Source organism: Nanorana parkeri, unplaced genomic scaffold (genome assembly GCF_000935625.1).
Source record: "Nanorana parkeri isolate BGI_ZX_2015 unplaced genomic scaffold, ASM93562v1 scaffold142, whole genome shotgun sequence".
Taxonomy (NCBI): domain Eukaryota; kingdom Metazoa; phylum Chordata; class Amphibia; order Anura; family Dicroglossidae; genus Nanorana; species Nanorana parkeri.
In genome coordinates this window covers 1,778,693-1,793,214 of record NW_017306410.1, presented here as the reverse complement: position 1 = coordinate 1,793,214, position 14,522 = coordinate 1,778,693, and the positions used below count along the sequence as shown (strand labels likewise).

Below are 14,522 nucleotides of genomic sequence, written 5' to 3'. Positions count from 1 at the left end.
GCTTCGGCAGTTTTACTTTCCCTTACAATTTTACACCCCCCCCCCACACACAACACCCCATGACTGTACATTAAAAGGAGAAGCAGCCCTTCTCTCTGCCACACTACTGTTTCCTCCTATTAAAATGCCCATTGCACTGCAACATACCTGATCGGCTACTTCTTCCTCCTCCTCTATTGTACAGTGACCGCAAGAGGCTGATACCAGGTCAGATATTTAGATATACTCTTCAAATATTTATACTGCTTGCATTTAAAAAAAACAAATGTAATTATGTATTTTTTATTTTTTTTGCCCTTTTATTATTATAGAGTAGCATTAAACCCTTGTGCAAATTGATCTACTGCCACTAGCTCCATTTAACTAACTTTTAAATAAATGCCTTATATTTGTCGTTTGAAAAATCTCCAGCCCGTGTCCCTCTCTGCTGCACTTTACCTGAATTACTATTCAGGGGCATGCACTGTGCTTTGGGACCATAACGTGGCACCACAGCGAGTGAAATGGTAGGGGCCTTAGCCACAATATGCCCGCACACTCTATTCACAGCACTCGAGTGGGCACAGCGAGAAGGACTGCGGCCACACTGCACATACACAGTCTTTGCAGTGCACAGAAAGAGTGCACAGAAAGAGAAAAAGTGGGTTAAACATATTTAACCTAGTTTTTGGTAAAATAGGGAAAGATAAGAACCGGTAAGGTTTCTGTTGCTGTGTCTCTGCGGGACAGAGTCACTTCCTGTCTAGTTGACTAATGTTACAGAAAAACATCTGTGTTTTTGAGAGTTGGGAAATTTCCCCTTGCTTCGGAGAGATTTCTTTCTGCTTCCTGTTTGTCTGCAGGACATCCCCACAGTGGGCGCACTGAGAGGAAAAAATAAACCTGATAGATTGTAACTCTTACCTATTCTATTTAAAATGGAATGATAATTTGTTTGGAGTTACACTTTGATGTGTACATGTGAGTCCGTGAGTTTTCACTTCTGTATCAGATTGCAATACTTCCAGTGACTAAAGTTACCTAGAGTTTGCAAAGCAAAAATTAAATATTTATAAGGTAGGTAGACTTTTTCAATTATGGTAGGTAGAAATTTCACATGTAACATTACCATTACTGCCAACAAGGGTTTCGAAAAGGAAATACAAATCTAGACAAAAAGTCAATTTGGCTATTCTATAAAGCACTGCAGCATGATCTCTCGGTGGTTAACATTTGGGTTGATCTGATTTCTTAAAGCTTCCGTAAAATTTCAAAGGGGGATTTATATCTGACTGGTGGGTGTGAGGAACATGTTAGTAGCAACATTTTAATATGTATCAGGCTTTCTAAATGCGAGAGGCAATGGGTGTGTGTGTGCATGTGTATGAATCCCTTTTGTTATGACAAATACGTAGGACAATGGATTTCCCAAGTTACAAAAGCTTGGAACAAAAACTGAAGACCTAGGAAGGTAGGCCATGTCCACTATGCACACCAAAAGCTTTATGTAGTAAACAAGGTTATATCATCAATGCTGCTGTGTCCAAAACACACCTTATAGTGGCCTTAATAATTCTTCCTTATTGGTGAACATCTAATTGAAACATTGTTGGTTTGGTAGCTGGGTGTGTTTATGGACAATCAGGGTAGGGATTTGATATAGCCCATCTCTGGTAAAGCCTAAGTAGACTGGTCACCTAGAAAGCAGCTAAGCAGCTTGGGTGACCATCATCCTCAACAGGATGTTGCCATCTTAGTTAGCAGTTAGCATTTTCGGATCAATTGCAACTAAAAGGAGCCAGCAGCTGATGGAAGAATTGCCCCAACAGTAAAGTTAAAGCTCTTGCTCGTTTTTTTTCTATGACCTGCTAGAAGTTTTAACCCCTAACTCAGCTTTCCTCAACCTAGGGTTTTCTCCTTCAACCTAGAGGTTTCTTGGGCAATGACAAAAACTCTCAATAATAAAAAAAATCTCTCAATAAACACTGTCTTCAATGAGATTTTAAGGTGACTGTAGGGTTGTTTTTCACTGACCACAAATGTAGAGCACCATTCCAATGACCACCAATGTAAGAAGGCACCAATATAAGGGGACAATTCTCAATTTAATGCCCACATAAGCTGGCAATATCATTTTCAGTTTTTTTGGTGATTGTTAGTATTAGTTTAACTACCTGCTGTCCGGCCGTTGTAATTAAACGGCCGGACAGAGGCTTCTTGAGGGCGGGTGGGCGTCTTTAGACGTCTTATCCCATCCCGCTCGTGCATGCGCAGGAAACCGTCTTTGAATGTAAACAGCCAGCGATAGCTGTTTACATACAAGCGTCTGTAGAGACACCCGATCGCTTGTTATATCCGGTCAGGCCCCCTCCGTCACCGCCGCTGCTGTTCCCAGTGTGAGCCCAGGACCAGCACAGCAGCTCTGCAGCCGGAGATCAAACGGAGCTCAGTACACAAGCTCCGTTTGATCTCCTCTCCTCTTCTGAATGCAGGCAGTGATGTGTATTACATCACTGCCTGCATTCAGTGCCACAGGTACAGAAACCGGAGAGAAGCTGGTGAACCAGGTCTCTTCTTCATCAGCTTCTCCAGGGGTCCCTAGGTGATATTAGGGGTCTTAAGACCCCTGATGTCTCCATAAAGAGGACCTGTCACTGCAAATTGGCTACCACATAGGGAGCTTACTTGCTCCCTATGTGATAGCAATAAAGTTCAGTGGAAAAAAAAAGGTTTCAAAAAATTTGTTACAAAACAAAATTAAATAAATTAAAATCACATATCAAAGCAATAAAAAAAATTAAAGTCCCCTCGCCTGCACACTCAAACATGCGTCAAGCCCGCCTACGTGCGAAAACGCCGATTACATCCATTGTGCCGCACATGTTACATATCGCAGCAAACGTCGGAATGAGAGCAATAATTCTAGGGTCATCAATCACTGATAACACTAAACTGATGAGCGGTAAAAGCTTTTAACGCGTCGGCTATGGTCAATTTTGAGTATGGTAGTTTTTTGCGATTTAACTGGTGCGCACAATTTTAATGCTTGACATGTTTGGTGTCTATTTACTCAACGTGACCCCGTTGTAAACTCAACGTTTACAAAAAAAATTCAGGAAGGGGGTATAAACACTCCGGTCAGCAAGTGGTTAAATTCATGATAATTGCTAAACATTGTTTTTTCATTTAGAACAAAAGTGTGTTAAAAAATGTGCTCAAATACACCCAAGTGCACCACATTTGTTATTTTTTCAATCATTATATTTATAACTTTCTGATCATGCCAACATAGCATGAGCTGCAGCTGTAATAATTTTGCAGGGGTTCCCTTAGACATAAAATTATTTCAAGGTTTCCTGTTCTGCCTCTGGCATGTAGAAATGATTATGTTTATCTAACTGCAATTAAAAGAATTGGAACTAAGATGGAGCTGAAAAGAAAACCTCTCTATTTACAGCAACTTCAAGATTGTTTTCCTTAAAAAAACCTCCCAATTACCCTCTGCACCAAGAGAAGGAATCAAGTGCATCTTGGGAGTTCAGGTTCAATTTTAGACAGATAAAAGTAGCTAAACGGGGAAGAGAAGGGAACGGTGTTGTATAGGGAGTGCCACACCCCTGGTTTGGATTAATAGACAAAGGAGTTGTGGGGAGTGGGTTTTTTTAGGCACTCAAAACGATGGTTCACAAAAGACGTTTCTTTATATAAAAAATATAAATTTTATTGGATGCATGATTAAAAGTCATTCACAATATAAAAGATAATGAGTCAACCTAGGAGGATCACCTCCAATATCCCCCAGAACCCTGAGTATTGACTGATTGAGACTACATTAGCATGATTCATTTAGTTATTCATACAAAACATTCACTTGTAGGTCGCACTTCCTACAGTATGATTGACACTATTCAATTGACTAAACTCGTAGTCCATATTAGTTGTCTCCTGTGTTGACGGGACCCAGAAAAATGTTGTTTCTTTTATAGGTATTTTGGGCCACCTGTTCAAATCCAGTTGGACTTGATGTGGTCCGTTAACACTACTTATAGTAATTTCAAAGAAATAAGCTTAATCTTGACATGATATTAAGTTGTTCTGTCAATTTATAGTATCAACCATTAACATGATTAGTGCATTTCCATAAAGTTGACATTTATACAAAGCAACAGATAAAAGAAAAATCCACTGCAATCTGCAGCAAGTATCTGGAGGAAAGAGCCCAAATCTCTCTTAGGCAGCATCGCTGGCATGGATGGACTTGTTTCTCTCAATATTTGTGAGCTGACACTACATTTACATGTTTTATATACTGAGTGCATGTTTCTATATTCTTTCACTAATTTTACCCCACCCTGTTTTGTTAATAAAGCATCAAGATTTCACTCAGTCTGGCTTATTGCAGAATAGGAGGGTTAAGCTGCATATTGAGATCTACACAGGCCACAGGGTAACATATAGTGGGGAAAGACCATTTCCTCTGTGTTAAAAAAAAAGGCTGCCCTAACTGAATTAAATTTAATTTACCAAAGCATTGTATATCATAAACCACCATTTTTTTGCAATAAAATACTTTTTACATTTTTTAGCAATCTTTGTTGCATCTCAGAACTGCCCTGAGAATGCCCTGCAACCACTCTCTTTATATACAACACAGTTTATTACCTTAAATTTCTCAGTGTTAGAATACACATTATTGTATCTATTGCAACAACTACTGCAGTATACATTTAGGTCAGTAGATGGCAGTGTTTATAAGTTCTGTTATATCTATGGTATATACTCTGTTGTATTGAAAAAAGTAGAGAATAACACTGTGGCTTCCTTCCTGTTTTCCAAGCCATGTGCAGCATGCATATCTGACTGTGTGCTTGTGTTTCTCTGTGAGGCTGTGCAAGAAGTTCCAACACTCAGTGTGGGTTTTCAGATGGTGACAACAGTCAACCATGCTTGTGTAATGTGTGCTGAAATGGTCACTTGTAGTGCCCCAAGAAGGTATGTGTGGCAGACTAAATGCAAGTGCACAATTGGGAAACAGGGACAGAGTGTTGCCATTCTATATAACAGAAAACGCCTGAGTATGGCTTTCATAACAATATCATCAGGTATTACTTAAAAGAAGAACACTTCTTTTAAGTAACACTTTCATTGGCCCTTGCAGTGGGGCCACACTGCAAGGGTTAATAGAAAAAATAAAAGTTTTGCCTGAAGTTTCTTACTCAGGAAAGCTGTAGATTTAAGAATATTGGGAATTACTTTTGAAATTGTAGTACATGCTGAAGCTATTTATCTCTATATAGTTTAGACTAATGGTATAAAATGTGTCTGTTATTTAGTATCAGAAGTTAGAAAAAAAAAAAATTTCTGTTTTACCCTCAGGCAATTGAATGACTAGGCAAAGACACTCATGTAAACTTTTACAGTTATACTAATCTGAAGCTGGGCACATTTAGCTTTCTTAAATAGAACACTTCCCCATTAACTTTAATTGAAACTGACTCATCTCTTAAGTGTGGTGCTGTGAAATGGTTCATGGACAGGTCAGCAAGCTGATACGGCAGTTATTTACAAGATTTACAAAACTTACTCTGCTTGGCTGTTCCTTGCTGCTCCTGCAACTGGAAGACTGAGAGACGATTTACACCTCCACAGACAGAGCCTTTCTCTCCCTTGCACTCGTTGTTGCATTCTTCTTCTTTGGCATAGATTGAGGGCAGGCTGTTGCCACAGTAACACTCAGATCCATACGCTAAACCAGCATAGAGATACGTTCTGGTAAAGGAAATATGCATAAATGATTTAGCATCTCATTGTTATCAGGTTGAATAAAAATAGCCCAATATAAGTAAAACATAGGATTTTATGTGTAGAAATATGTAACCTGGTGCAAAAGTGCTCTAACCCAACAAACAAAGGCTGAGCTTCATTGCTATATATTATGATCTTGCATGTATTTAGAAAAAACTCTGGTCAAAACCTTTTTTTATAGAGTTGGAAAGGATTACAACTTCAGTCAGGTTTTATTGCTGTTTGTGTCTCTGTTGAGGTTAATGTTCCTCTTCTTGTGTTGATGACTTGTGTCAGGCCAGCTTGGATAAGGAGGAGTTGGTACCAATAGAATCACAGACAGCAAAAAAAAAGGCCTACGTCACTGACTGTGTCTCTTCCTGTCCTGGTAACAAGTGTCATGTGGGAGAGGAAGTAAGCAGAAATCTGCCCAGACAAAAATAAAGCTTAATCAGGGTTTCTAACCCTTCCCAACTCTTTCAACATTAACACAATGCTGCCTGGAGATGAACTTCATCATTCTTTTTGACAGTTTATTAAATAACTTTGATTGTATTTCGTGTAACGCTAACTGCTATTTATGACCAAAATGTCTAACTGTCTAGAGTACAACTATTCCTAGTGTTTCCTTAATGTTAACACTTATATAGTTCATTCAATGACAAATACTTTCGCAAATTTCCATTTTTTTGGGAAATTTCATTTCAATTTAAAGAATGTTTTCAGTTTCACATGAAAGAAAATATAGATGGTTAAATGACGATATATAAAAGTCTAGAGCAATAAAGCCCAACTCCATAAAAAACTATGTATTACTATGTGTATTTTTCAACATAGTTTTACACATACAGCTAAAGTGAGTTGAGTTCTGCACAGATAAGATAACATAAGATGCTATTTAAATGAACTGATGTATAATAAAACTAATTACAGTTATGCAACTGGCTAAACAGTGAAGCAGAATCAGAATGTGTGACACGTCCTTTTTCTTTGTGCATGATGACAATTAAGGTGGTCCATGTTAACTCTGATATATAGCATAAAACATCTGGGGTCCAAAAGCAACATTTTGACTTCTTTCAGAATTTGTCCAATTTGTGTGTGTTTTTTTTTAAATTGCAAACATAAAACACATTTTGTATCTGTTCATTAAACGTGTTTTAGAAAAACTTAGGAGCCTAGCTAGAAATGTTTTTGTTAATATGACAGTATGGGTAAGAAATGTTCTGTATTGTGCTGGCCACTGTCCTGCTCCTATATTAAGGAGAGCTATTGTAAGGTTGGAAGCAATATTATAGTTGATTACTGACATCACATGAGAATGGTAGAGGACCAGCTGACAAGGGAACATCCACAGCACTACATTAGTGGTTCCCTGCACCTGAATACAGCGGTGGTGAGGGATCTGGATAAGGGAGTTAAGTGACTATAAATTGCTTCAACAGGTAAGAAACAAATTGTTGCAGTCTGGGTTAGAAAGGGCTGTGGCAGGAATGGGAGAGGGACAAAAAAATCCATGAATGAGGTTTTAATCTAGCCACACTCGAAGAGTCTGATTGCACATTCTACTTTAGTTTTACCAGCTGATATGAAATATGACTTACCTAAAGAAACCAATTGGTTTATATCTGATCAGTTAGACCCTCACAGTATGCAATAATTAGATAATATAATAGAATTATACAATATGAATATAGCCAGTTTGAGATCAACCAAGACCTCTAGTCTTTTGGGTATAATGTTAAAGCAAACATGGAAATGAGACCTCATAAGGCAAAAATAATCTTATGACAGTAGATCTAAGCCCCCTTCCTTCTTCTCAGAATCGCAAAAAACTTAGAATCCATAAAAACTGTTATAATTGATAATTGCTTATATATACACTCAGTGGCCAGATTATTATGACCATCCCATCAGTACTTTGTTGGGTCACGAGATGACTCCACGAGATGACTTTGTGGGGCCGCCTCGTGACTCCACGAGATGTTGAAAGGTGATGCGAGGAATCTGACACTGCACTGTTGCCCTTCTGTTTTCTTGTACCAGTCTTGCCACTCTCCGTTCTGCACTAACATTGACTAGTCGCTGACAGCCACAATTCGCACATTCAGACCCAGATTTTCGGCTGACAGTCCAGTCTTTAAACACTTTAACAACAGCTGCTCTTGAACATTTAACGAATTCTGCTGTTTTGCTAATACTCGCTCCATTGCTTGAGCGCCAACAATCATCCTACATTCAAAGGCGCGTTGTTTACCCATATCTTCAGAAAAAAAATTACTTATACTGTCGTGGTAAACCACCTGCTTCCCTATGTATAATGGTCTGGCCCTCTAGCAACTTCAGCGTGAAATTATAGCTAATTATAGCTAATTTGCTATAAGAGAGAGATACCTCTGTGCAAAATAAAGCCCTGCTTTTAAATTAGTTAAAAGTCCTTCTTTAGTTAGAAATAATTCATATACTTACATTATAGTAAAAAAATTCAACTGCCAGTAACCAAATGTTAAATATATGTATTACTGATCACTGGAGTTCTGTTTAAAATAATGATATAGCAACTGATTAGTGGGTAGCTAAGAAATGTGAAATTGTGCAGGTGGACACAGCAGGTCTTTCTTTATTTGTGAAAAAAAACAGGAGTTGCTATAAACCCATATGTTGTCCTCATACGGTGTGATAATTTATGTAAATATCTATTCTGTCAGTTCCCTTATACTTGCACTTACTAATTTCTTTTTTAATACCTTTTTTAAATTTATTGTTCTAAATTCTGGTATAAATCTTGGTTTGACATCAGAATGCAAATGTTAATTAATATCTAATATAAAATACATATAATTATTGATATGTTATCAATGTTTCTGAGTACATCCAGTACTTATGTATGGGTAAGAGTCATCCAAAATTAGCCAACAATGTAGTGTCTTCCTGTATGTCCACTGCCTTTATACTGACCCTGTGTTCTAATCCGTGGCTTGTCTCTGATTCTGAATCTACAACCCTGATCTTGCTTGTTAGCACTGCTGAGATACACAGGCTTGTGAAGTTATACCTAAATATTAAGCTTTTCTATTAAAATGGTGCATACCCCACCCACTCCCTCTCTTTAAGTCTCCCTATTGGTCATGCTGAACATCAGCCAAACAAAATACATATATTGGAGTGGGTTTTACCTGCTAAAGATTTGTCATTTCTGTCCATTCAGTATAATATAAATGGTTCTGTCATATAGCACAGTCAAAAGGATGATACCACTTTCTCAACAAATTCACTCCTGACACCACCACCAGTGGTGTATTCTGGTTTGGGGATGCCCTAGGCAAGACGAAACTAGGGCACCCCCCCTAAATCTGTAGGATCTCAGGGAGGCTGTGCAGGATCTGTGGTGGGCTCTGCTATAGAGCCCACCACAGATCCTGCAAAGTCTCCGAGACCCTGCAGAGCCCCCCACAGATCATGCACACCCCCTCTGAGACCCTGCAGACCGGTGTAGGATGTGTGGTGGGCTCTGCCCAACATAGACCCCACCACAGATCCTGTACAGCCCACCCGAGACTCTCAGGTGGGCTGTGCAGAATCCATGCTGGGCTCTGCAGGGTCCCTTTAGCAGGAGTGTGATCATCTTACCTGCTGCTTGGTCCCCAGCCTCCTCCACCGCTGGACTGGTGTTGCAGGACCTGGCCTCCTCCGCAGCCCAACGGCTCTTCGGTGACCCAGTATTCTGTCGAGAATGCACCGGCTTCCAGCGTCACAACGGCGCCCTGGCCCCGCCTCTTCCTGATCTGATGTCGTCGCAGCCTTCTCGCCGCTTCATCTGCCTCCTCGCCCACTCAGTCCTTTGACTCCTCCACTGCTGTCTCCTCCACACGGCTGCCTAACTTTTTTGGGGGCGGCATTTTTGCCACCTCCCTGAAATCTGCCGCCTAAGGCAAACGCCTTGTTTGCCTTGCGACAGATATGCCCCTGACCCCCACACCTTCAGCCTATTTACTGGGCAGAGAATAAGCATTAAGAAACAAATTAGGACACTGCTTTGTTTGCTGTGCTCTCTCCTGCTGCCATCTAACTCCATGTCAGCACATCTGCATGCAGCATGCCTGACTGGCTCTCAGTGCTGCCTTTCTATTCCCAGCCTGAGCTCTGCTGTACAAAAACCTGCAAGAGGTTGATCTCAAGTCACATTCAGGTATGTATACAGGTATGTATTAAAAAAATAGTTTGAAAACATCAATCTAGTACAATGCATTTAAAAATGCATTTAATTATTTAATATTAAATGCAGAGCTGCAATAAGTATTTTTTTTTAAATCTGTCTGAGGTTCAACTTCAATGACCACTAATGAGGCTCATGAAGTGAGAGAAGGAGCGGGTGAAGTGTAGTAAAAATATGGATCTAAATTTATCTCTGGACACTAGAAACTCAAATTGCATTGAAATCAATGGGATACCATTTTCCATGTTCACCCAAATGGCCTGTAAATACCACATGGTGCTCTTTAGTGTGTTTGGGGTTCAGTTTATCACTAGTTGGGGTATTTTAGCCAATAGATGCAAAAAAGGTGTGAAAATATCACCTTAAAAATACTCTTTTGAGGGGAATTTATCAAAACTGTGCATGGCAACCAATCAGCTCTCTCGTTCATTTGTTCAGTTAAGATTTAAAAATGAAAGAGATAAGCCAATTGGTTTCCCTGCTCATCTGCTCCAGATTTTCTCTGCTCCAGTTTTGATAAATCCCCTTCTCTGTGTATTAAACACCAATCTGTGTTATGTAGTCCTACTCTAATCAATGAAACGTTTGATATACACCAACCAAGAAATACGCTATTCTGATACAATAGCATATGAAAATTCAAAATGAAAGAAGCCAGTGGAAAACATCTCATGCAAATGAACCAAATACATTGGGCTAACCTGCTAAAACTGCCATGGTAACAAACTAAAAATATCAACTATGGATGGTTTAAAGCATGGCACTTCCAAATTCACAAAATACTTCATCTTAAGAAGAATTGAATACAATATTTAGCTCCTGTACCAAACTGCAAAAAAATATGATGTCCATTATTACAGTATCTCTAAACTTTAAAACGGTGCGCCATGGATTCAGACGAATGAGCAGACTATGGGCCCGTCCCAGGCCACTCACGTCACACGCTGAGCTATTCGGGCGGTGTAATATGATGCGGTGGGAAATTGCCAGGGAGAGGGGAGATACGCAACGTCTCGCTGGAGAGGCTGTTAGAACTAATTTGTCAACAAGATTGTAAATAGTATGTGAGTATTGGCGTTATCGTGTGGATTTTTCAATTTAATTCAGAAGTTTTTGCCCCCTTGATGATCAAATGAGTTGCTTGATTAGTGAGTTTGTGCTGTGGGATAGAGAGGAGTTGATATACTTTTTCTAAGGTGTTATTGATTAACTATATATATATTATTGGAAATAGCAGGTTTTACATATTGGAATGGATTGAAGTTACTATATTTTATTATTGGATAATTATGTATTTATATGTAATATTTAATGGAGGTCTTATTTAGTAAGTCATACTGCGCATGCTATGTACTCATGTGATAATAATGTATTTACATTTTGGAGATAGTGGAGGTGTTATATGTGAACATCTTGAGAATATGGGGGTGTTTTGTATTAGTAATTGATATTCATGTATATATCTTTTGATTACTGCTCTCTTCGATTATGAGTTGTTTATGTTTTACAAATGTTCCCCCCCCTTCATGTGGGGGTAGAGTATGGTGAGTGTTGGGGGGTTCTTTGATTGTCTTCGGGGGAGCATTTCTTTAACTCAAATGGCCAACTTGAATATGCTTTGCAATTTATGTGAACCAGGCACCCCTTCTTTTAATGCAAACATTTGCTAGAAACGTGCAAGGTTATATTGCAGTAGGATGATAATTAACTGTGAATATTTTTTTCACAAAGAAAAAGACAGAAAATGTGTTTTCATTTTTAGGAAAATCAAACTTACAAGCATTTTATTAACTATATAAATGAAACTCAATCGGGGAAAAAGAAGTCAGTTAGACATGCACTAAGCATCCGCTTCAATGCTTAGATCTACTTAGATGAAAATCTCAGTCCTTGCAAACAGCACAGGTGTAATGCTAACAGGTAGAATGGTCCTACTAAGTTAAGCTGACTCTCATCCGGGTTATTAGACAGTTCCAGGTTCTTTTACACATATTTTCTCTATTTGCAGCAAGCTCCAGAAACATGAAATTATGGAGTGTTCTAAAATAGAAAACCATCATGCATGGTCCCTGTGCAGCCTGTCCTTTCTCACCACTTATGCCTTACTACTGGCCAGAAATGGAGTTAGGTAGACTCAGTGGCCAATAGAAAACTGCAGGCAGCAGGAAATAGGTGGGATGCCCAGTGATCAAGTTAGCTCTGGCCACAATTGGCATTATAGAGTATACCCCAGAGTCTCAGGTTCCTGGAACCCTCTGTAAAGAGAGTGAGTATATGTGCAAGTATTTGGAGGTACTAGCTAACTAGGACAGATGCCAGCTTAAAGTTATCCTGTTTTGCTCATACAGCTTAAAGCCACAGGTTCACTTTTATGCTGGCTCCCCCAGCTGCTTATATTGACCCTACTTTCAATTTCCTGCCACACTATTTGGCTGCCAGGAGCAACTCTGAGACGGCTTATTTTCTGCTCATGCAGTATATAACAGCACTCGTTGCCTGAGAGGCGAAACACCAAGCACTAATGCTGTCAAGTATTAGCAAGGGTAGCGAGTAACATTTCTCTTCATACTAAGAATTACTGCATATTCTTTTTTCACTCTTGCAAGCTGAATGGAGTGGAAGGAGAGTGATGGGAAGATAAATATGTGCTTCTAGGAGGTAGTTGGTCGCATTTAGAACAAATTCACATTAACCCCTTCATGACTGAGCTTGTTTTTAGTTTCTGTTCGTAAATGACTGACACACTTTTGACATTTTTGCTGTGTGATTCTTCCATGTCAGTAATATACTTTCTTACAAAGTGCACCCACACATATTATATACTGTTTTTTAGAGGACAGATAGGGCTACATATTTATATCACATATGTGTGTCTAACGCCTCAATTAGGACAAATAAAATATAAAAAAGAGGAAAAAAAAACACTTTTTTACCAGTTTTGATTTGTAGTATTTTTTTTACAAAACCAGCACAGCTAAAAAAATGCTATAAATACAATCATGTATTTGTCCCTTATTTTATTGATTTTTTTTACACATTTTTTTTTACACTTTTCACACTTTTTTTTTTTTTTACACTTTTCACTTTTTTTAAACTTAAAAATGTTATTTTATTTATTTAATTATATCAAGCAGACATTGTGAATTAATCTCACTGTTACTGCATGATAAATTAATAAATTTTTGGTTATTATCAGGCTGCTTCAAACTTCAGAACAGCCGATAATAAGTTAGTGACACTGATCCTGCAGCAGTTCAGGATTCAGCTGTCACTAAAGGTTTTCTGATTGTTGCAACAACGATTAGCAAACTGAAACATTCTCCTTTCAAGAATAGATACATTTTGTATCTATTCATGAAAGAAAAAAAAAAAAGCCAGTATAGCTTGAGAGAGATATCTCTCTCGATCTATACGAGCTGTCAGAATGCCGGCAAAAGACGGCATGTGTGTCCCTCTGCTTTCACTCTCAGACACCCGATATTAAGGTATCGGGTGTCTGAAAAAGGTTAACCCTTTCATTAATGAATGCCTCTGTAGTAAGGGCATCCATTAATGAATGTTAAAAGCTGATTCTCAGCGGTTAACAGTCCTCTAAAGCAGCAAATAACTCGTCATGTACAGTGTACGTGACGAGTCATTTGGTCCCTTTGTGGCTGGACGTACAGTGTACGTCTCCCGTCACAAAGGGGTTAAAAGTCATGTCACATTGGCAATTCTGATTTGTTGACACCCCACCATGGTGGAACTTCCCTTCCCTAATGGGTGTCACTCCCTTTCTGGACAAAATACTATGAAATCTTGCTGGATTGGCCAAGGAGGGAGTGATGCTGTAGGAGAAAGTGTTAAAATGACTTATTGTCATTTTTCTTAGGTCGTAGAACACTGTGGCTTTGAGAGTCCTATCTTCCACATTGTCAGTAAAACATCCAATATATGTACCTGAAACATGAAAAAATCTGCATTAGCATACAGAAAAGGCAATTCACTTGTGTCCCAACCTAATTGTAACATACACAATGTGCAGGGCATACAGGTATAGAGGCAATCATGGGTGCAGTGGAGATAAGCCAAAGCATCAGCATTTTATTGTCAACATTTTGGTTCACACTATCTGCGTTCAGGCTACGCTGGTTGTTTATTCCAGTGCAGCCCGATTGCAAAATAAGGCAAATTGCCTTGTCATGGATTGGCTCGGTTCACAGCACCATGTTCCAGTAGTGTTCCAGTAGTGTTCCAGTAGTGAGCGCTTATGAAAATTACGGCATGCAGTACTTTTTTTCAAGCACACTGCAGTGAGACACAGTACAACTGCATCGCACTGCAGTGAGCCCATAGAGCTGAATTAAATGTCACTTGTGAGATTTCAATAAACTTCTAAAATCAAAAACAAACAGCACAATTCAGTTCAATCAAGTGTATTGGCACTGTTCGGGGTCACGCGCACCAGCAGCCACACAGTTGAGTGCGGCTGCTGTTGTGAACGTATCCTAATAAAGATTGATTGAGCTTCAACGAATTGTTGAAAATAAAATGCTTTAACCTA

General features: G+C 39.1%; 1 protein-coding gene across 1 annotated transcript in view; it reads right to left on the bottom strand.

The window, feature by feature from the left end:
• Nucleotides 1–14,522, bottom strand: part of WSCD1 (WSC domain containing 1) — a 107,509-nt gene that overhangs the window by 82,346 nt on the left and 10,641 nt on the right. Inside the window, exons 2-3 of the mRNA XM_018554103.1 lie at nt 13,824–13,918; nt 5,564–5,765 (exon numbers count right to left, since the gene is read on the bottom strand). Coding sequence (XP_018409605.1) covers nt 5,564–5,765; nt 13,824–13,918 — 297 coding nt within the window. The remainder of the gene's footprint in view (nt 1–5,563; nt 5,766–13,823; nt 13,919–14,522) is intronic.